The sequence below is a fragment of the Arvicanthis niloticus genome, chromosome 12 (genome assembly GCF_011762505.2).
Source record: "Arvicanthis niloticus isolate mArvNil1 chromosome 12, mArvNil1.pat.X, whole genome shotgun sequence".
NCBI classification, from domain to species: Eukaryota; Metazoa; Chordata; class Mammalia; order Rodentia; family Muridae; genus Arvicanthis; species Arvicanthis niloticus.
The window spans coordinates 24,907,564-24,931,157 of NC_047669.1; the positions used below are offsets into that span (position 1 = coordinate 24,907,564).

Below are 23,594 nucleotides of genomic sequence, written 5' to 3' on the forward strand. Positions count from 1 at the left end.
GCATTCAGTGCATCTGTGGAGGTATGATTTGGAATAGTTCCAGGCGCCAAGCATTCTCTTAAATCTTTGGAACAATAGGGTAAAGGTGCTCCTGACCGAGGAGCCAGGGTGGAGACTCAGCAAGTCCTCCAGAAGTCAGACGATCAGGCCTCTTGGCTTTAATGTTTGCAGAGTCCACATTTACTTCTTGGCAGTCCGAAGTTGATGCCCCAGGTTCATTTAGACGTTACATGAAAGTTATCAGACATCTTAGGATGGTAGAGTCTGGAGTCATGGGTCTAGTTCAGCATTTCTGCTTACTGTGAAGCCCGCTTAAAACAAGAGTATTTCCTTTGACCGTTTCAGTTCAAATCCTGGCTTTGCTGCCTACTCTGTGTTGGAACATGTGTTGCCTCTCGGAGGCTCCATTCTCCTTGGCTCTAGGAGAACAGTGATGACTGAGGAATGTGTATATGCACCTCAGTGGAGGGAGAACCAAAGGAGTATTTGTTTCCTAGACAGTCATTTCTAATTTGAGGTTGTTGGTGTGTAAATGTGATGGTGACTTACGTCCTGTGTTACTGCTGACTGTTACTTTGGGCAGATATTTGCAGAGGAGTGACCACTCAGAGCTGAAGGGGCTGCTTTACACAGCTGCTTTTGTTGAATGAATGTCCAATTACCATAAATAATGTTTGCTGAGTGTTTTAAACCTTTCATGGGGCTTTCCAGTTCTCCCTGCCAGTACCCTTTCTGTTAATAGTCCCAGGCATTCCCACTCTGAACTGTCCTCCTACCTCATGCAAATCCCCAAATCCTCCTGACAGGACATCTGCATTGTGTCCTGCCTACTCCAGGCACCTAAATTCCCTGCTTGCTTTTCCTTTGACCCTCCCTGCCTGCTTCTGTTGACCCCGGGTCTTATCTTGTCCTCTGGAGGTATGCTAAGTGCCCTGCCAGCCTGCCTGTTTGCCTGGCCTGTTTTCTTTCACTGCCAGCACCTCTTGGATTCCAATTCCAAACATGGTATCCCTCTGGGGTCACCCTTTCTTCCGGTGCCAAGAGATCATGCATTCCAAATGGAACACAAGTGTGCCTCTCCTGCTGGCTCTCCACTCCTCATTCTGCCCGGGAACGACGGAGAGCAGGACGTGGCTGCTTCGTCCCACGTTGCTGAAGTTTGTGGTGTGGAGTTCCTACTTCCTCTCAGGACAATGTATGCTTTTTGTTAAGAATTAAATATGAAGACTATCCTAAGAAAGCCGGAGCCAAAGACTTTTACCAGAGCACTGCCGGGAGAACAAGAGCTTTGCTGAGGGGGCTAGAGGGTCGGAGGAATAGGAAAAGAAAAACCCCAAACAACAAACTTAGGTTTTCAAGCTTTCACGAAGTGAGCTATGCGCTGGCGTCCTTTCTCAGAGCCACCGGAAGCATTGCTACCAGCGAAGGTAGTGCTGGTGGTGAGAAGCCACTTGGGAGTACAGATCAACTGATTTTTCCCCCACAGTTTCCTTTGTGGAGACCGTATCCGAGCCTGCAAAGGCCTCTCGAGCCCCAAAGATGAATGCCAATGGCAGCTCGGTGGCTCAGCCCCTCTGGCAGCGGCCCGTGTGCAGTAGCTGGAAGCAGGATGTGGAAGGAGCTCTCTATCACCTGGCCAACTGCTTCTTGCTTATGGGCTTCATGGCAGGCAGTGGAGTATATGGATGCTTCTATCTTTTCGGCATCCTGGGCCCAGGCTACCTCTGCTATGTGCTGTGGGGCTGGTTTGGTGCTTGTGGGCTAGACGTCGTCCTTTGGAACGTCCTCCTGACAGTGGCTTGCCTGCTTCAGCTGGCTCACCTGGTATATCGAGTGCGGGCGAATACCCTCCCGGAGGAGTTCAGCCTCCTTTATAGGACACTGTACCTGCCCCTGCAGGTACCCCTGCAGGTCTACAAGGAAATTATCCACTGCTGCCATGAGCAGGTCTTGACACTGGCCATAGAGCAGACCTATGCTGTGGAGGGTGAGACACCCATCAACCGCCTGTCCCTGCTCCTCTCTGGCCGGTAAGCTATTCTGTGTTGTCCATGCCTAGTATCCGTCCCCCCTGCCCCCGCCCCCGCCCGCCCACACTTCCTGTTCCCTAGTGTCCCCTTCCATTTCGTGTCCTATTTCATCAAGGGATGGATGTGGAAAGTCAAAACAAACCCAGAATGATCTTTCCCCCCTAGGAGTGACTTTGCTTCCTCTTTCTTGATATTTTCCAAGAGGAAGTTAGATCGTGAGGCAATTTCTATACTATCAAGGGTGACTGTGTTTCCTTGCCACCGGAAGGGCTGGTGAGGCCAGACCCAAAATAGATACACACACACACACACACACACACACACACACACACACACACACACACACACCAGTGTGCGATGACTAAAGTGCAGCAATCTCTATGAGCATTAGAAAAGCAAACATTTCAGTCAGATCAATGTGTTCCTTCCATATGCATCTAACACTTGCAAAGCACCCACTATGTGCAGGAAATAAAACAACAACAAAACCCAGGAGGTTTCCAGTGACCCCTGTTCCCTGCCAGGGCATCAATGAAACACCTTGTTGTAGTTGAGCTATTCTATATAAGCACTGGAGGGTAGCCCACGAACTGACAGCTGCAGAGAGAAGCTAGCCCCGCCTGTGTTCCCCAGGCCGTTGTTCTACTGAGAGGCTGTACTGTAATCTGAGGGCCCATGGTGACAGAGGAGTAGTAATGTCCACACATGTCTCACTGGGGATTCGGGGGAGAGGTGCGCCTCAGAGGAAGGGGGAGAGTTGGACATTGGTTGGCTTCAGGGTCAGAGTGCGTCTGTTCAGTTAGCCTCCATGGCAACAGTGGCCGTTGATGTTCAATGAGAAACCACCTTGGGGCTCTGTGTGGCACGCTTTGTAGGCATCTGTGCATTCTTTGAAACATTGACTCATAGCGCCTGACCGTAGACAATCCCCTCCACCTCCTTGCTGGAGATCAAGCATGTGTGGAAAAAAAAAGATGATAATCAGAACATTCTGGTTACAGGAAAGGACAGGGAGAGGGAAAGATGAGGAGGGGAAAGAAGTAAAAGGGGAGGGAAGAGTGAAAAGAGGAAGGGAAGAGGAAAGAGAAAGGGGAGGGAAAGGAAAGGAATGAAGGGAAGGAAGGAGAGGTGGGGGGTAGAAATGACCTAAGGTGGTCAACTACACAGTGGTTGTTCCTCGGTGCTCACTGCTCCATGCTCATAAGACAAACAATGTATGCTCGTCCATGGATGCATGCTATTTGCTCTTCGTGGCTCCTCTGTTAAGTGCAGGGCACTGAGGCTGGCAGAGACTGGCCCCTCATGTGTATGGTGTTCATTCGGCAGAAACATATATATGGCTCTGGTGTCTTGTGACAAATTTACTGTGAGTTTGTATAAGACTGAGTCCCCAAGGAGAACATGAGGCATGTCTTTCTACAAAGCTTTTCTAACTGTGAAGCATCAACAGTTAGAAATCAGGCCATTTCAGGTTTCCCCTTGATTTGCAAGGTCTGGGTAGGGGCTTTGTCTCTGTTCTTTTTGACTTGTTGCCTTTCGGTGCCATCCTGTCAGCTTTGCTGAGTGGACAAGAGGGAGACGGCTTCCTGTCTATGACTGGGCTTTGGTTTTCAGAGAGAATTGCTGCATCTGAGTTAGTGTGATACCGAACACCTCTAGGTGCAGAAGAAACTCCTGTTGTGCCCGGAAGTGCAGGCTCTTGTACAGCCCACCCTGGGCTATGGGGAGTGTCCCCTGGAGCCCTTTGCTCAAACCCCAGAAGCATTTCTGTTTGGTTTTGATATGGGCAACCCACCCTTGCAGTACTCAGAAAACAAAGTGACTTCCTCAAAGCCTGTCACCCTGCTGGACTATGCTCTTTTGGTTTCATAGAGGATGCAATGCACCAGATCCCACAAGCACAGCCCTCCAGAACAGGCAACTGTCCATGACAGTGCAAGGAAATGACCTGCTCATGTGATCAAGGAGAACACCAAAGATACAGTACAGTGGCTAAAATCCACTTTGGTGGACCTTTTGGCCTGCTTAGACATTAGACAGACAGTGTCATGTCTTGGCAGCATGCTTTGGGAGCCAGCTTCCTTACATGAGGAGATGAGAAAGAAAAATGATACATGTCACTGGCTTCCTTCTCTCCTGGTGTCTTCTTTTCTTAGAGATGCTTTTTCTTCACACACACACACACACACACACACACACACACACACACACACACACCTATGCTCTGTTCATCTTCCCTTCCCCCTCCTGTCTATTCTCCACCCCCCTTCCCCCAGCCTTCTTTGGATATTTTTTAAGAGTACTAAGACTAGGGATCCGGTGTTAGATGTGACAAGCATTGTCTTGAACTCATGGGGCTTAAGCCAATAATAATTATGTGCCACAGTGATTACTCGCGGACCCAGCATTCCCAAGGGGAAATGGTAAACAGAACGAGAGAACGGAACTTTTAGGTCTTTATTTTCTGGGAGGTCAGACACACTCTCTCAAGGAGTCGGCCCAGCTCTGAGAGAAACTAGTCTAGGTAAAGACAGCATGTGTGAAGGCCCTGAAGTAAGGAGAATGTGGCCCTTTATTTCCTCTTGCAACTTCCAGGCAGTCTCTTTCTCTCTCTCTCTCTCTCTCTCTCTCTCTCTCTCTCTCTCTCTCTCTCTCTCCATATATATATATATATTTCCTGGTCTGGCTTAATGACTAGTAATAGTTTTCAGTGATGTGCATGCTCACACATCTATATAGGCATTCATTTAGGGGAGACTAATATCCCATTGGCCAGAACTTAACCCCTTGGCTGAACCTAGCAGCAAAGGATATAAGAAGGCATAGTCTTTAGCTGTGCAGCCAGCCACACATCCAGTAAAACCCCAGCGGCCTGGAGAAAGAGGAGCAGAAGGTATTTGAAAACAGGCTCTCTCATTAAACTCCCCAGAATCGCTGCCCATCTGAACCCTTACCTGCTCATCATAGCCTGTTTATCCTTAAGAACTCAGATGGAATGTCATCATGAGAGGTCTGTTCCCTGCAGAGAACCAGGCTCTCCCACTCCCCTCTTCTGTGAGTCCTCTCCATCCCAGTACTCAGCACACTGATTGCAGCCAGTTAGTTCTTCATGTACTTGAGGCTTCCACTCAGCTGTGAACCTCTGGCTGTAAGAGTCAGATTATACCCACCTCTGCAGCCCTCGGTATTCAGGAACACGGGAGGGTCTGTGAATAGTGGTTTAGTGAGAAAACCTACAGAAGTAATGGGAGCCCGTCTCCCTCCAGGTAAGCTTGTGTCCACAAGGTGTGATTTCTTGTTTCCTTCTTTGCCCAATATACCTTGCTTTAAAAGGGGTAGATGTGAAAACTCACATTTCCTGGGGAATGGAAGAGAAGGCCCAGACTGGGTCTTGATCTGTGTCTAGGTGTTGCACCACATCCAGAAACCACTCACTTTTTGTAGGCATACAGCTGGTGTTTCAGGTACCATACCAGACCCTCACAGAATGCAGGCCCCTTCTCTGCAGGGGCAAAGCACCAGGGTGGGTGCTGGACATAAAGCTAGAGATCCAACAATATTAGCGGGGTTGCTTACCCTGAGATGGAAAGCAAGCCTGTGCTCACAGGAAAGGCCAGAACAGTTGCTTAATGGGTTAGTGGTATGGAATAATCATATTCATAATTTTTTTTAAAAATTAATTAGAATTCCTGGTCACAGCCACAGAAACCCACTCTTCTAGCTAATGTGAGGTAGGGTCCTTTAGAAAAAGAAAAGGATTTGTCTTCAAACTTAAAGAAAGACATGCACCTAGGCCTCAGACTGCAATAAGATAAGAATCGTGTCTATTGGCTATTCTGTATGATTTAGAGTCTCTTGTGGCCAGTTGGGGCTCATCCTTTTGCAAAGTCAGGGTTCCATTATTTGAGAGACAAGGTTCTTAAACATAGGAGTGTGTTAGTTTAACCAATGTGTGTTAGTTGTCTTTGCCCGAGACACAAGTCACAAGTCACTTAACTCTAGTTTTAAAGTCTCGATGAAGTTAGAAAGGCATTGGCATAGGAGTGCATGCCAGGGCCATCAGTGAGTGAGGTGTTTAGGATCTGTGTCCTTGTGCTTGGTGAACGTAGAGAAGGGTGATGTTGCAACTGTCCACCACCACCTACCCAAAACTCCTGTAACATGACATCATGGTGAGAGAACATGGACTCTGTTTTGTTGCCTGGCAGCCATATGACCTTAAGCTCACCATGCAGTTTTCCTGACCATCCGTTTTCTTGGCCATAAAACTCAGAAAGGAAGAAAAACCAGCCTACCCCACATCACCGCGGTGACTCAATGGGCAGGCACATGTGAAGCACCCGTTCGCCTTCCTTACATGCTATCTTCTTTCTCTTGCAAACAGGAGCTATCCTGAGCCCTGGTCCTCATGCAGCCTGCCTGGAAGGGGAAAGGCAGAGCGGTGCCTCCCATGGCATCGGGGACATGCTGCATCCATGCTGTGCAATATGGCAGCCCCAGACCGCACGTGCTTGGGTGTGATTACTGTGACTGAGCAACTGGACTGGCTGTTAGCTATATTTAATTTTAATGAATGTAGATCTCAATTGAAATAGCCACACATGGTTGGTGCACAGCTGAGCCCCAACACAGTGGTTTGCATCCTGGATACATAGTGGAATTATTGGGGATATTTTTAAACTAAAAATGTCCATAACTTGCCTGCAGAGATGTTTTTTTTAATTGCTTTGAGATAAAGCTCATGCCTAAAAGAGTTTTCAGGAGGTTTTGTTTCCTTCCTTCCTTCCTTCCTTCCTTCCTTCCTTCCTTCCTTCCTTCCTTTTTTCCCTCTTTTTCTTCTTTTTTATCCCTTTTCTCCCCCTCCTCTTTCTTCAGGGTGTGTATTGTGGGGGTGTGGGGGTGTTGTGGGATGGAAGTGGTGATGTGGGGTCTCACTCTAGTCCTTTCTGCTTTGGCACTTATTATGTGGGCCAGGCTGGCTTCACACTCATGGCAGTCCTCCTGCCATAGCCTCCCACCTGTTGAGTGACCACTCATGAGCTCATACACACATGATCTGCTACGCTAGACTCATGTACACATGAGCCACGCTGCTAGGACCCCAAATGTTCTTATTACCCGCTCTCCTCCCCAGGACTCTGGCTCTGCACTGTGGAATAGAAAACCATGTACAGGACGAGGACCGTGTGAGCTTCGTCCCCATATTTATTGGGCTGTACCTGCTCTGGCTCCCCACTCTTTAGCTGAGTATTTCTGCAGGAGGGTTTCAGCTACTCAGCAATAGGCAGCTTCGGCAGCGAGCAGCTATTGTCCTGTCCTATTCAGTCTCCTCTCTCCTTTTCTCAGGGTTCGAGTGAGCCAGGATGGGCAGTTTCTGCACTACATCTTTCCATACCAGTTCATGGACTCTCCTGAATGGGAATCACTGCATCCTTCTGAAGAGGGGACCTTCCAGGTAATAAGGAGCCCTGTGGCAGCACGGTCAGCTGTCATTGCAAGCCCACAACATTGCTACCTCTCTCTCCCCTCTCTCCCATCTGCCCTTTGACCACCATCAAATGTGATGCTAAGAGTGGGCGGGACATAGCCTCTGCTTTCTCCTCGAGAAGGGTGCCTGGGCTCCTGGGTCTGGAGAACAGAGAAGGGTGGTTCATGTCCCTGACAGGCAGTCGTGTCATTCATGGACCTACAACTCTTCCAAAAGGCTAATGCCCACAGAATTTAAAAAAAAAAAAAAAAAAAAGCTCATCCTCCTTAGGGTAACTGAAACTCTTAGCAGCTCCAGCCCTCCTGGTACACACTGCTCATAACTTGACCCTTCTATTGCCCTGTACCTGAAATGCATTCTAAACAAACCGCCATGCTCCCCAGAACTCTTCTATGAGGGCTACCTGGGTTCACCTTCTGGTCTCTATGCCCCACAGCTTCCTGCAGCCACCTGCCTGCTTGAGAGCTTCCCTTGTTTATGCTGGCTGTGTGCACATTGCTCTCTGTTCTAATGGTGTGGAGGCATCGCCATCTCTCTGTCTCTGTCTCTGTCTCTGTCTCTGTCTCTGTCTCTGTCTCTGTCTCTGTCTCTGTCTCTGTCTCTGTCTCCACACTCCGTAAGACAGTCCCAAGAATAGTTTTTGCTGAACTGGTTGCCCATGAGCAGTTGGTGTCTCAGAAGACTCTGTGGGTCACTCACAGCCATGAGCCATGGGGGAGCATGGCCACTCAGCCCCTGCTGTCCCCTCTGCAGTCCTTCCCCCTTGTGGGTCTGGGTTGCGGATAGCTAGCATGGGGCACACACTGCATTTTTATTCCCTCTCTGAATCATACAATGTACTAGATTAGATATAACTGTTCCTATGTTTGACAGATAGGGCAGCTAAGGCCCCAGAGCATCATGCACTCAGCTAGAGAACAGAAGAGCCAAGCAAAAGCCTGGACCATCAGAAGAGTGGTCCATTCAACCTTATCAGGGACAGTTTGCTGTCCTGGGGTCTGTATATCTTCTGTGATGTCTACCAGAGAATCCTTTAGCCAGCATATGAGCTAACCCCAGAACAGACACATGCCAGGCAATGCCACTGTCTCGGCCTGCTTCTGTCCTAATCCTAGGTCTGTGGCGATAGTGTCACAGAAGCAGTCTTGCTGCCACTGCCAGAACCTCTAGCCACTGACCAGCTCCCATCACGGAACCTTTGTCCCGTCTCCACCCTGTTTGCCCAGAGGCATTCTTTGGGAACTCCCTCAGGCCAGGAGAAAGGCAGAAGAGTGGCTGAAGCGTCCAGAGCAGGCTGTGGCATTGACAGGGAGGAGCAGGTGGGTTAGGCTCCAAAGGAAGGGCTGTTACCCCAGATGGCCTCTCTGCCTGGAATGTAAGCTTGCTCATATTCCAGCATTTATATCTTGAGTGTTTGCCTCATTTAGAAGCAATGAGATCCACACCCTTGCTGTTGGCTGTGTAAAGTCCCATTTCCTCTTTGCAGATATCAAATGTTGTTGCGTTGTCGTTCATCTTGACCTTGCCTCTGACATGGCCTTGTTGATTGGAAGAACAATCCTGATTCCTGCCTAAATCATAACTCACAGCACATTTCACACAGACCTCAGCATCCCATCACACCCCTCGACCACCCAGCACAGCAGACCTGCTGGCCCTGTGATGCTGGTTATTCACCAAGAGCAGGGCACAGGCGCATCCCACAGAGTTCATCACTAGCCTCCGATCTGCAACCTGTTTTACTGGACTCATGTCCTATTTAGGTATGCTCTCATAAAGAAAAAGCTTGGCACTGTATCAAAACTTTATTACAGACATTCCTGTATGCGTTTGGGTACCAATCAAAAAGTAGGTTTCTGGGGTTAGGGTCATGGTACAGTAGGTAAATGTCTGCTGTGCAAGCATGCGAGCCTGAGTTAAGCACCCACAAAAAAAAAAAAAAAAAAAACAAAAAAAAACAAAAAACAGGGTGTGGTGATGTGTTCTTGTAAGCCCAGCTCCAAGAAGGGGGGAATAAATATAAAGGTAGCTAACCATGAAGGTAAGGCAAAGAAAATGATAGTTATTCTTTAAAAACCAGGTAACAGCCTACACGGGAACACCCATGCTCGCTGTGTCTGGCCTTCTGGACATGGATTGCATGTAGGTCAGGCCTTCCTTAGGCTCATCTGCTCTCTGCTTGACACTGGTTTCTTGTCTGGGACTTGCTGATAAAGACACTTAGGGCACAGCCTATGACAAAGTGTGAGAGCCACTCGCTCAGCTGTTGGTCATGGACAGGCTGTGAGTGTTCTCTTCAGAATTCTCTCAGGAGGCAACATGCCCAGACATGATAGTAACGGATGTTACACAGCTGGTACAGGAGCAAACCTGAAACCAGCACCTAGCTTCTGGCCCTGATGACTAATTTAGGGCCCTGTTAACGATCAGGTGATGTACAAAGCTGTGGGCAGTAGGAGTGGGGGAGGGGCACAGCAGACATGGGGGACCAGGAGAGGGTGTAATGAGAAGTAAAGTAGGCAAGGTGAGAGGTTTTTAAGGTGTGTCTTTTTTACAAGATTTATTTTTAAAACCAGATGGTTGTGGTGATGGCACACGCCTTTAATCTCAGCACTCGGGAGGCAGAGTCAGGTGGATATCTATGAATTTGAGGCCAGCCTGGCCTATGGAGTGAGTTCCAGGATACCCAGGGCTACACAGAGAAACCCTGTCTCAAAAAAAAAAGCAAAAAAGATTGTTTAAGTGTGTGTGTGTGTGTGTGTGTGTGTGTGTGTGTGTGTGTGTGTGTAAGATTTATTTTTAATAGTATGGGCGGAGGGGAGTATGCACACATGAGTACAGATACCTGCAGAAGCCAGAGGTGGTAGATCCATTGGAGCTGAAATTATAGGCAGTTGTGAGCTACCTGGTGTGGGTACTGAGAGTCAAACTTAGGTCCTCTGCAAGAATAGTAAGTGCTGGTAACCCCTCAGCCAACTGTCTAACCCTGAGAAGCAAGAGTTTACGGAGCTGTATATAGTCTCTAACAGAGAATGCTTTGAAACATATTTCATAGTCAGTAAAAAAAAGCATTCAATACAATGCCTGGCACATACTCAGAGCTCAGCAAAGGTTAGCCTTGATGGCTGCCTTTACCACTCACAAACAACACACTGTAGTCCTGTCAGTAAAGGGTCGTACTAGCCGGATCATTCAAAATTGTCCAAGTTTATTCCCTTCCCTATACTATCCTTGGAATGACTCCACTTTAACCTTGGCTTTGCTACTCACCTTTTGTGAGACAGGGTCTTACTCTGTAGCTCAGGTTATCCTAGAATCACTATGTAGCTCAAGCCGGCTTCCAGTTCTGGTCCACTCCTGAGTGCTTATAAGACATGAGCCACCATGCCCAGCTCATCATGTGAACATGGATTATGGCGCCCTACTGTGTGCCAAGTACAGCTGTTGTCTTTTTGTTCTGCTGGCATAATCTAGTTTTCATCCTGGGCATGGTGAATACACAAAAATTCCTCTGTCCTTAAATAACTAAGGAAGCAGACCTGATTCATCGCTCCTGAGTTTCTTTTTCTGTGCCTTTATATTTCTCCTCGGGCCATGAGAGCCTTTGGTTTGTAACCAAGAGCAGATTCTGAGACCTGAACCCCAGTGCTCTGCTGTCCATCTGATACAGTTTGGTATGCTTAATCTGTAGCCATTTCTCTCAATAAACTTTTCTCCCCAGCCCTCTTAGTGACTGTGCCCCAGTGCATGGTTCTACACACACACACACACACACACACACACACACACACACACAGGGAACTCAACCTTGGGCCTTACACACATGCTCAACCACTTTACTACTAAGTTATTCCCTTCCCAGACCTTGATTTTCTCCTCTAAGGTGTGCATGCCCGTGTCAGGACTGTGGTCAGTCCCTTGCTCAGCTGCCCCTCACCTCCTGGAACCTCAATTTGCATATCCCATCTCCTCGGTTCTGAGGTTCCACTGTTTATTTATAACAACAATGGCTCAATGGCTGCCAAAGATTCTGAGTAGAATGGCTTGGGGGGGGGGGATAGGCTTCCTAATGCACTGAAGAGTAGTGAAGCTGGTCTTGAACTTGTCGTCCTTCCACTTCTGCCTCTAGTAACTGGGATTACAGGCATAGGTCACCATGAACAGTCTTCAGCTTGACCTCTCTTCGGTACCCTAGGAAGCCTCCCCCTCTTTCTTGACATTCTACTCAGAATCTTTCACAGCCTATAGGTTATCAACAGTGGAACCTCAGAACCGAGGAGATGGGATATGCAAATTGAGGCTCCAGGAGGTGAGGGGCAGCTGAGCAAGGGACTGACCACAGTCCTGACACGGGCATGCACATCATAGTGCATACGAGAAGCCTGTCCCTGGACTTCGTCCCAGCTAGGCCCTAGAGAGATACTATGTCAAGTAGCTGCCTTTCTCTGCACGTTAAACCTTTCCCTCTCTGCTCCTAACCCCTCAGGTGACACTGACGGCTGAGACCGAATGTAGCTATATTTCCTGGCCCCGGAAAAATCTTCACCTTCTTCTGAACAGAGAGCGATATATCTCCCGCCTTTTCTCAGCCCTGCTGGGCTACGACATCTCTGAGAAGCTGTATACTCTCAATGACAAGCTGTTTGCCAAGTTTGGGTTACGCTTCGACATCCGCCTTCCCAGCCTCTACCATGTTCTGAGTCCCTCGGCCTCAGATGGAGGACCAGAGTCTGAGAAAGATGATGAAGAAGCCCTTGAGGCAGATGTGTCCCCTGCTCAAGCCAGGCCCATCTGCATCCTGCCAACAACCCCTTGTTCCGCGCCTCCAGCTACCACCAACTTCCCTGTGCCTCTGCCCCAGGCCAGGATGTCCAGGCCAGACAGCGGCACCCTGGGTGAGGACTCCACCAGTCTGGTGCTGGAGGATTTTGAGGAGGTTTCGGGATCAGAGTCATTTATGGATTATAGGAGCGATGGGGAGTACATGAGGTGAGGGCGGAACTAACATGGGCACAGACAACGGCTCAGGATCCTATGTAAGTATGCCGAGGCGAATATGCCTTGTTCCTCACACTGCTTTTGAACCCCTCAGAGGACTCACTGCTATAACCCAACCCTACCTGGGCTCATGCATGCGTGCTATGAAACATTTTCTAAACCTACTCATGATTAGTTGTGGTTGCATTGTGGAGAATGGGCTGATTGACATTTAGAGCAGGCCAATGGGCTCTCGTCTTTTGGGAGTGGGCGTGACTAGATTTCACTAGTAGCTAAGACGGCTGCTGGGGCTAAGGAGATTTTTGCATGTGGCATGCATTTCAAGGGAAGCGAATGCTGGCATGGTTCTACTGATTGTCTACTGATTGAAGTCACACAGAGACTTCTGGGAAGCAGAACTGTTACTGAGTCTTCACTAGGAAGGACTGTTAAAAATCAAAGCGGCTGGTGATAGCAGGCAAATAGTCTGGGAAGCAAATGGCCCTATCTTGCTTTCCTCCCGCCCAGTGGCAGACGGTGCTGGTCACTCAGGTGAGGCCCAGTCAGTGCTTTGATTAAAACATTCCTATGACAGATGTAGGACAGCTTGGATTTTCCCAGCAGCCCACCCGTGTCTTAGACCCAGGTGGCCTCCCCTTGGGAGCAGGATTTCCCTTGTAGCAATGTGTACCAGAAAGGCTGTGTTTGGTAGTTCGGAGAAGTTGCTTTCATGGTCTCCTGATTGATCTTACTGTACCTTGACATTTTCCTCTGGACTCTACCCAACCATGGCGGAGGCCTGGCTTTTCCTGAGGAAATCCCCACCATCCACAACCTGGAAGGCATTTTAAGTGTTAGGGGTGCACAAAGGAGCCTAGCACTCTTAGAGAAGCACCCACAGATGTGAAGAACTAGTCCGGTGCACAGAGTGAATGAGTGCATGTATTTCGAACAAGCCACATTGCTGATGAGAGGAGCGAGAGATGAAGGCCATGAAGGCCAACGCTGGCTTTAGAGATCTGAACATTATCATTTCCTGTGGAGTAATTCCAAGACGCTGAAGCCCAGGATAATGTAGTGTACCTTCCTGTTCACTTGTCCTCTTTCTGTCTCTCTATCCCCCATCCTTGCTGACCAGTGTGAACTGCGGGTGCTTCGTGCTGTCCAGCCTGCTTCCCCGCCTCTGGTGTGAACTGTGGGTGCTTCGTGATGTCCAGCCTGCTTCCCCGCCTCTGGTGTGAACTGTGGGTGCTTCATGCTGTTCAGCCTGCTTCCCCGCCTCTGGTGTGAACTGTGGGTGCTTTGTGATGTCCAGCCTGCTTCCCTGCCTCTGGTGTGAACTGTGGGTGCTTCATGCTGTCCAGCCTTCTTCCTCACCTCTTCAGTTCACAGAGCACTGACTTCTGCTCTTCTTTCTGGTTCTTCCCATCCCTGACTCCTACTTGTCCCTGTTGTCTTGGTTGTGGTTCTACCCACCCCTCTTGCTCACACTTCACCCTCTCTGTCCCCATCTGCCCCGTGACTTCTCCCGTTTTGTTGCTTGGATGTTTAACAATCTGGTTGTTTTCTTTCCCCTTTGCCCAGTCTCTGGCTTTGCTCTCTCTTCTCTTCCCTAAGCAACCTTGTGTCTCCATTTTGCTAATTCCAAATCCTAACTCGTCCAAGGAGTGATCTGAGGATAAAGAAAACCATTCAAATAAAGGCCTGAAAACCCCCAGCTTTAAGGATGTTTCCCAAACATCAGGGCATAGGCACCATTGAAGGACACTAGAACTTTGGTGGCTGGCTCCACAGTAAAGCAAATCTGGACAGAATATACTCCATGTCAGCATTAGAAACAACCTTAGCACCTCTGGGGCATCCTTTTCTGGGAGCCTAACTCACTTTGCAAAATGGCACGATGTCTCAGAATCCCTGCACAAGCTCTTCACACCCCAGGAACAATCATCACAAGCTGAAATCCTCCTAACTTCTAGCCTTGACTGATGATTCCAAGTTATCATGGATCTTTCCCAGAACCACTGTTTGCCTCCAAACCTCCTTGTGTGTGTCCTGTGTTATTTAATTAGCAGAGAAGGAGGAAAGAACAGGTGGGTTTTACTTTCAAACCACAAAGTGTTCAGAATGAGGTGAACACATAGTCGTAAGTGGTCATATATTAGGCAGCTTCCGAGTGACTGCTGGCTGCTTCTCCTTCCCTCCCTGGAACCTACCTTCTGCCTTCCCACCCTGGGGAAAAGGGCTGGTAGAGACAGCACTTCCAACAACTCAATAACACATGGGACTGGGTGGAAGTGGTTTGGTTTCCAGCTTGGCAGCTGGCAGAGTCCTCTCCCAACCAAGGGGCAGCCTGGGAGGAGAGAGACCACATCTACCCTGAGCTTCAGAAGAACTGAGTAGTGGCTGTACCTCATGCTGCCCCCATCTATGCGTTTTTGCCAGAGGCAGATCTGTCATATCTCATTCAGACTCTTCCATCAGAATGAAAGCTGATGGCTGCCAGTGCAGGCAGTCTTCTCTGAGGTACAGGCACGCAGGCTCTGGGGCCTCAGCAGTGGCTGCTCTGCTGGCTGAGGTGAGGTCCAGGGAAGCAGTGTTCTCTGCCCAGGCCTTTCTTCCAACTCTGCTCTGCCAGCCTCCTCTTCCCACCCGTCTCTTTGTAGAAATGAAAGTCAGCATCTTACAAAGCCTATGGAATTTCTGTGCAGGGCTTAGGTTGTTTTTCTTCATCATCCATGTTTTAGATAGGGTTTCTATAGCTGAGATGAAACATCATGGCCAAAGGAACTTGGAGAGGAAAGGGTTTATTTCCACTTTTATTTCCACTTACACTTCCACATTGCTGTTCATCATCAAGGAAGTCAGGACAGGAACTCACACAGGGCAGGAACCTGGAGGCAGGAGCTGATGCAGAGACCATGGAGGTGTGCTGCTTGCTTCCCACGACTTCTTGCTCAGCTGACTTTCTTACAGAACCCAGGACCGCCAGGCCAGGAACAGCACCATGTACAATGGGCTGGGTCCTCCTCCCTTGAATTAAGAGAACTAATTAAGAAAATGCCCTGCAGCCGGGCGGTGGTGGCGCACGCCTTTAATCCCAGCACTTGGGAGGCAGAGGCAGGTGGATTTCTGAGTTCGAGGCCAGCCTGGTCTACAGAGTGAGCTCCAGGAAGCCAGAGCTACACAGAGAAACCCTGTCTCAAAAAAACAAACAAACAAACAAACAAAAAAGAAAATGCCCTGCATGCTTGTCCACAGCTGGATCTCTGGAGGCATTTTCTTAATTGTGGTTCCCTCCTCTCAGATGACTTCAGCCTGTGTCAACTTGACAGAAACTAGGCAGCTTAGTCCATGAGCAGTAAGCAGGAAGTAGAGTGCTTTCTTTTGAGCACTCAGGAAGAGGCAGCAGAGGATGGCTCCATCTCTCACTTACAGACCAAGAGAATGGGCCTAGATAACTTCGGAAGTGACCCCTTCATGACCCCTCCATGTCCCACAGTGAAAGAACTGAAAGGCACAACTGCTCGTGGCGAGGCATTGGGGTGTAGTCAAAACTGGGGTGCAGTCAAAACTGGGGTCCGCTGAGGAAATAGAAACCCCACAAGGATCCTGAGATACCTGGCAAACCCTCTGGAGCCACACGCTGACATCCTTCTTCTGTTTCTCTCCACAGCTTCTAGAAGTCCTCTCCAGAACTCTTCTCAAGTTATGTCCAGAACACAGGCCCCTTTGGCTCCAACTCACACTCCTGAGCTCTAAGGATCAGAGAGCTGTTGTCTCTGTGGCCAGAGGGTGCTCTTCCATGTTCCCTGGATGACCACTTGTACTCACGCCCCCCTTCTTAGCCCTCCAGAAAGATGTGGGGCAAGATAGCGGATGGACATGACATGGAGAAACACCTTCATGAGCCTTCCTCACAGGAGGGAGGGTCCAGAGGCACCAGGCCTGACTCCATCTTTTATGGGTTGCAGGACATTGCCAGGTTAACAGCCTCTGAGCCTGGTCTGTCAAGTGAGGCTATGAACTCACATCACAGGGTGGTTGTGAGGATCCAGTGAGCTGATTGGGTAAAGCACCTATGACAGAACATGGCATCCAGCAAGCATGCAATAAAACACTTCACGCCTCTCCTGTGCTGTTGCTTTAAATGATCTGAAAGGATCCAATGACTTTTAGCCATGGTTATTTTAGTCCCAAAGTTAATTTTCAGTTGAAACAGAAAAATTTAAATCCTAACTGTTCCCTTCAACTTTTAATTTAAAACACAAGTAACTGTGTCCTGTTTATGAACCTAACATTATATTTTAGTTCTTAAAATGATTTTATAAATTTAACCAATGAGCTTTCCTCCCTCCGATATTTAAAAGTGGCTTACAAGTCGAATATATTCTGCTCTCTTTTTATCTGGTTATTTATTTTTGATTGAGACAATATGTCCCTTCTATACCTGAGGCTGGCCTCGAGCTTGCAACCGTCCTGCCTCCCTTCCTGAATGCTAGGATCACAGGTGTATACCATCATACCTGGCTGAAAATATTCTACTTTTGTTTTTTCCTCAAAAACTTTAATGTATGTTTGGTACCTGGTGCTGTGTAATCCTACCCCAATACAGTGGCTTCAAATAGTTGTAATTACTGGTTTTGCTCATGAAGTGGGGACTGGCTGGGGAGGCTAGACTGTGTTCACACAGCTCCACGATCTTTCTCATGGTGCTGCTTTTGGCGCATGCTTGGAGCAGGTGTCATCTCAGAGGCCTCTTCCCTCAGCCTGTCTGGGGTGAGACTGAGTAAATTCCAACAGCTACGGGCTAACCAACAGGGAGGCTTGCTCCATCTCCAGGGGTTGGCTCCTGCTGCCATGAGGCCCTCTAGTGTGTGAATACACCACGCTGTCTCCGTACATGCTAACATGGATAAGCATCTGGATTGTTTTCAGGGTTCCTATGGACATCCTTGGACACACACTTTGGTATTCATATATGTGCATTTCTTGAGCATATACCTGGGAGTGGTATCATCAAGGCATCGGGCACTGAGAGCAGACATGTTCAACTACAGTGGATTCTGCCAAACAGGTTTAAGTGGTTGTACTAACTGGCGTTCCTTCAGCGATGTCTGAGCGCCCCTCCCGAGCAGTCACCATTGCCTTTTCTAACCTTTGCCTTCGGGGTGTGTTTAGCAGCTTTGTGTTGTGGTTAAGCTTCTCATTCTCCTGATGAATACTACGGTTGACTACTTTTTCTTTTCTGCTTTTTCCTTTTTCTATTGCAACCCTCCTATTGCTGCCCCCGACCCCACCCCCAGCACACTCACACAGCTGGGGTTAAGTGCTGGGGCACCTGGTTTGTTCCACCTCTACTGAAACCCCAATTCCACACTCGGTTGCATAACAGCTGCTCTTAACCATTGAGCAACCCTCCAGCTCCCCCTTCTCCCCCCCACCCCCACTGGGTGTTTTCTATTATGAAGAGGCTGGTTTTTCTGTTTGCTTGTTTCTTTGTAGAGATGCTTTAAATAATCAGGTTAAAAATATTCTGTTAGCTTTTACACATTTCCCTGAAATACATTCTTTTTCTTCTAAACAGTATCTTTTGCTGAACAGTCATTTGATTTCACCGTGCGATTGGTCCTTCCCCTTTTCCTAGGTTAGTCCTGAGTCGTGTTTGAGGATCTGCCCCTGAAGATAGCCCCATTTCATCCCTGTAGACGTTTTATTGTTTTACAGTTCATGATGATGGCCGTGTCAGCATGTATTTGGTTTTGGAGTATTGCATGAAGCCAGAGCCCACTTGGGTGCCCAGTTGCCTGGGCATTCATTACTGAAATGGTTATTTTAACTATTTTACTAGCATCTGTCACCACCTTTGTTGTAAGTCAAATGGCCCTGTACCCATAGCTCATTCTGGAGCTGGGCTACTACTGTTTCTTGTAGTAGCCCTGTGCCATATCTCGGCTCTCTCTGTTCTATGCTTCTGTCCATTGGTTATGCCACCTTACAGAAGCCGCTGTAGTGTTACAGTAAGCTTTGATGTCTGGCAGTCTAACTGTTCCTTGGGCTATAACGGATATTTCCTTTGACACATCTACATAAGCTGCACAGCCAGCAGGGCCATTTTGAAGCATATGCAGATCAAGTGTGGAAAAGTGTTATCTTTACAACATTGATTTTTTATTTCAATTTCTGAATTGGGAAAAAAAAAGCATTTCATTCATGTTGTCTCCTTTATTTCCTCACAATCACATTTTTTTGTTTTCCTCGTAGATGTCCTTGCATATGTTTGTAGTTATTTGATGAATTCAAAGTGATTATAAATACTATCATTAAATACTTCTTACTTTCTGATTGTCCATTGCTGCCTACATAATACAAATAAGTTATGTAACCTCAACTTCCACCCAGTAATTATGATAAATACCTGTATCAATTCTCATCATAATCTATACATTCTACAGGATTATCCTGATAATACCATAAATTAATTCTACAAATAGGGATACTTTTTTTTTTTTAAAGCAAAGAAGAAAAAACAAAACCCCTTGCATTCCTGGAACGAATCTATCTTATTCCTGAAACAAACCCAGCTTTATCCTGCTGTTTTCATGTATTTCTGGACTTGGTTTGAGAGCATTTTGTGTCTCTGTATTTTGTAATGCAGTCAGGTTGAGTCTCACAATTGCACTCAATTTATAACTTGAATTGAGTTCTTTCTCCCTCTTCTTCTCTCCTCACCTTTCTCCTAACATCCCATTCTCTGGAAGAGCTATTGAAATGGAAACATGATGCTTTAACCCTTTGCAGAAATCCTCCTGCCTCACCTCACTCTTTGCTCACTGCCCCATCCCCTTCCTCTTTGCTCATTTGCTCAGACCCCAAGCCTTGGAGGCCTTTTGCTGTACTGTTATGTCTGTCTTCAGACTAGATCCCACCCTCCTCCATGGTAAGACTAAGGTCAAGCCACCATTACTTCAGAATTAGCTTCCCTAAAATGTAACTACCCTGCTGTCCTTCCTCCCCGCTCAGCAAACGCTCATCTGCATGTGTGGGAGCCCGAATGTTTTCACTGTTTCGTGTAAGAGTGCAAGTAAACCACTGCACTGGACCACCCCATGGGAAGAAAGAATGATTTATTGTGGATTGAACTACCAAGGCTATCTGGTAGGGTGGGAAGGCAAGATAGTAGAAAAGAAGTGGGTTTTATATGACAGGCAGCAGGGTGGGAGACACTGAGCTGATACCGTTCTGACTGACCAGGAACTAGATGCTCTTGCCCAAGGTAGTTGGCCTTTGGGGGCAGATTAAGGAGTTAAGGGAGATTCCTGGTAAACATAAACGTGCCTTGTGAGATCTGATTTTCTGGTAAACAGAAACCAGACTTCAGGCTTCTGCTTACCCAATAACAATCTTTCTATGTAACCAGCCAAAGTCCTTCTGATTAGGACGATGTCACCAGTACTGCCATTTCTGTCCTGCTTTCTGTGTAACAACCATAAGGAAAATAAACAAACATGTTAAGGACTCACTATTCTCCAACTCAAAATTTCAAATGATTTTCTATTCCACTTGAATAAGACCTGAGTTTCTTCCTGGTATGGCATCAGTCAGCCTAACTTACTTTCCTGGCATAAGGTTTATTCACTGAGAGGCCCTGTGACTCACAGGGCATCTGTCTGTGTTTTCCTAGAGTCCAGTGATTCTGTTGATTTTGATCATCGGGTCAGGGAGAAAGGAATTGGCCCCATGTGCTTTCCTTTGCTTTGAACTGGAAGCACTTGCTGCTGGTCATTGATTAGACCTTAGCACACTGACCCAGTTAATAATCAGCTTTGGCTTTGCCAATCACAGAGACAGGCAGAAATTATGGAGTGGATCACCAGGCGATTTCTACTCTTTAGTCTTTCCTAACTGTCCAACAACCAACGCTCCAGTACATGTTCATGGTGATCTAGCCACACTAACCTGTATTTCCTGCCTTTGTTGGCAGTTGTTCTGTGTCTAAAAGCTTCCCCTCGTACCTTCTCAGCTAGTGTCTCCTCCTCTGAGCCTCAGAGCAGATGTCCAGGCCAGCAGAGATGCCTGTCTCACCTCAACACCAGCCTGTGCCCTCCTGCCCTACGTAGATGTTGAGAGCCTTGTTTTCTTTCCCTTTCCTCTTTAGGGTTTCAATCTTATGCTTGATAGAACTTAGGTATCCCATATAGCTCTGGTATTGTTTCTTTTTTTTTCTGAAATAAAAGTGTATATGTATGGTGTCTTTTCATGTACACTTAGTGATAAAATGGCCCCTGTTAATCTTAAGAGATTCTTATCGACTCTTGATTGGCCTTCTCTGTATTCTTTTATTATTATTATTTTCTCATTTACTACAGCCTGACTATAATTTTTCCTCCCCTTCCTCCTACCACCAGTCTCTCCCCATCACCTCCCTTCTCCCCTACATGTGCACTATACCTACCTCCCCTCAGAAAAGAGCAGGACATCAACCAAACACAGTATAATAAACTACAATAAGACCAGGCACATACCATTACATTGGGGGTAGATGAGACAACCCAATAGAAGGAAAGTAGGTGAAGTAGTCAGGGATATTCCCCGCTCCCACTGTTAGAGTTCCTACAAGGACACCAAGCTCCTCATCCATAACAGATATACAAAGTGTCTGCACAGCTTCACTGCCGGGTGCTGGCAGCTTCACTTCCGAGTGTCACTGAATCCATACACAGAGCTATCTTCTCCTTCAGAAATTTACCTAGGGACCTTAATTCACCTTTGGTATACTTTAACATGATCCTGTCCCTAAGTGCCTCTTCTACACAGTGCACAGTATCAGTTATCACATGATCTCTTCAGACAGGGGAAGCCCAGGACTTATTCACTCCACAAATCGGATTTATACAGTCTAGAAGCTGGATTTTTGCTCAGAAGCCTGAAGCAGCACTCTACTGACCTGAATCCCATTCACTACTCACTATCTCTTCGTTCCCACCATAGCTCTGCCATCCACCTACCCTGTCACCATTCTCTGTAGGACCCTGGGACCATCTCCTTCACCTCACTTATTTCCAGGTTCCCTCTCGGGCACATGAGAGCTAGGGGCTTTCTCATCCATTGCTGTGGCTGGGGCACATCACAGGGTCTCAGGCTTGGCATGCCGTTGGCAGTTGTTAGGTATTTACTGTTATCAGAGAGTTGTGCATCTCTTTCAAGATGGAGAAGGCTAACACTTGGGATTTCTGGACCTCTTATTTCATTTTTCTAGTTTTCCCAGCCTCTCTCTTCCATCCAAGCCAGGGCCCTTTCTCTGGCTCTTTAAGACCAGTGAGGAAGAAGGTTTTTCTCTGCGGTTCCTTGAGACCACAGTGAATCATTCTGGCCTGCTTTCCCCGCCTCCTGCCCAGTGAACCTTTGTCTTTATGCATCCTCCTTCAAGTGCCCAAGAGGAAAATATTAGTTACTCTTGACCTTCATCATTTTCAGGTTCTTCCCCTTTCCATGAATCTCCTTTCTTGTAATATAATTTCTCTTCACTTAACCACTTATATTTTTCCTATTCCCCCAACAAAGTTCCTAATTTTTTTTTTTTTTTGGTTTTTCTAGACAGGGTTTCTCTGTGTAGCCCTGGCTGTCCTGGAACTCACTCTGTAGACCAGGCTGGCCTTGAACTCAGAAATCTGCCTGCCTCTGCCTCCCAAGTGCTGGGATTAAAGGTGTGCGCCACCACCACCCCGCAAATTATTTTAATCATCTGTCTTCGACATGAAAGTGTACTTTAAAACTGCTACATTTACAGGGTGCCATTTTATCTAACCTAGCAAGCACAACTTTAGTGTACCTCAGCATATGGATTTGATAAGGTCTTTGCTATCCTTGTGTGCGGGTGCATAAGGCCAGTCTTGGCATGGGACTCTATTTGGGGTTCAGATATCAGAGATGCTCTTGATATCTGATGCCTGGAGGCTTCAGAATCTAGGAACCCTCCAAAATCCAGAGCTCACTGCCCCCTTCCTGTTTCCTTTATATCCAACAATACTTCTACCTTTGCAGGAGTCCTTTAGATCCATGGTCTCCTCTCTGACTGCATATTGAGTAAACTGAGAACAAAACAAGAACACAATGATTATTGCTAAGACAGGCTCATGGCTTACGAGTTTTGTATATTTCTGATTTGGTATATGGTTGATCCATTATATTATTATTATTTTATATTTTCTCATATATTACATCCCAAATGAAATTTCCTCTCTCTCTTCTCCTTCTGGTCTCTCCTCCTCTCCCTCTTACCCATCCACTCTTTCTTCACGTCCTTTAGAAAAGGCAAGCCTCCTAGGGATATCAACCAAACATGGCATATCAAGTTGCAATAAGACTAGACACTTCCCCTCACATTAAGTCTGGTCAAAGCAACTCGGTAGGAGGAAAAAGGTCCCAAGAGGAGGGGAAAGTATCAGATACAGCCCCAATCCCACTGTTAGGAGTCCCACAAAACACCAAGCTACACAACTATAACATGGAGAGAGCCTAGGTCAGACCCATACTGCCTGCCTGATTGTCAGTTCAGTCTCAGGGAGCCCTTATGAGGCCACGTTTGTTGATTCTGTGGATTTCTTATGGTGTCCTACAGTTCTTTTTTCCCCCTTCCTACAGGATTCACCTGGGTCTGCCTAACATTTGACTGTGGGTTTCTATGTCTGTTTATATGATTGGCTCTTAATAAGATGAGTATATAAAAGGATTTTTACACGCCCTTGTATGTACACTCTAAAATTTTTTTAAAAATACTGATAATAAGCCCTGAAAAAAAAAAAAAACAGTTAAGACAGAATTCTTGAGGACACTGGTTATGGAATCTATACAACTTATGTGGGGAGTCTTAGGATTGAGATGGGCATGTGAGGACAGGACAAGGACTGAACTGGTGAGAGTGGCTCCTTGAGACTGTGAACAGTTGCTGCCACCACCTCCAACTCCCCCTTCTCTTCCTCCTCCCCACTGCTCCTCCTCCTTCTTCCCCCTCCTCCTTCCCCTCCTCCTTCTCATCATTATCTTTTTCTTCTTCTTAGTCCTTTGAGACAGAGTTTCATTCTGTAGACAGGCTGGACTCA

At 47.3% G+C, this 23,594-nt stretch overlaps 1 protein-coding gene across 2 annotated transcripts; it reads left to right on the forward strand.

The window, feature by feature from the left end:
* Positions 1–190: 190 nt before the first annotated feature.
* On the forward strand, positions 191–18,830 carry Popdc2 (popeye domain cAMP effector 2). 2 transcript variants are annotated; one of them, XM_034515510.2, is made up of 4 exons: positions 191–2,030; positions 7,377–7,485; positions 12,005–12,413; positions 16,169–18,830. In XM_034515510.2, the coding sequence occupies exons 1-4, from the start codon at positions 1,540–1,542 to the stop codon at positions 16,252–16,254; spliced, it is 1,095 nt and encodes a 364-aa protein (XP_034371401.1). In that variant the 5' UTR covers positions 191–1,539; the 3' UTR covers positions 16,255–18,830. The 2 variants fall into 2 exon arrangements, with proteins under 2 accessions (XP_034371401.1, XP_034371400.1); XM_034515509.2 differs by having other exon boundaries at positions 195–2,030; positions 12,005–12,554.
* The last annotated feature ends 4,764 nt before the right edge of the window (positions 18,831–23,594 follow it).

What these genes read in the sequence shown, in the direction of transcription:
- Popdc2 (XM_034515509.2), top strand. Translation starts at nt 1,540, where the DNA reads ATGAATGCCAATGGCAGCTCGGTGGCTCAGCCCCTCTGGCAGCGGCCC. An exon ending in TCCCTGCTCCTCTCTGGCCG is followed by an intron (nt 2,031 to 7,376) that starts GTAAGCTATTCT and finishes TCCTTTTCTCAG; the next exon opens with GGTTCGAGTGAGCCAGGATG. An exon ending in CTGAAGAGGGGACCTTCCAG is followed by an intron (nt 7,486 to 12,004) that starts GTAATAAGGAGC and finishes CTAACCCCTCAG; the next exon opens with GTGACACTGACGGCTGAGAC.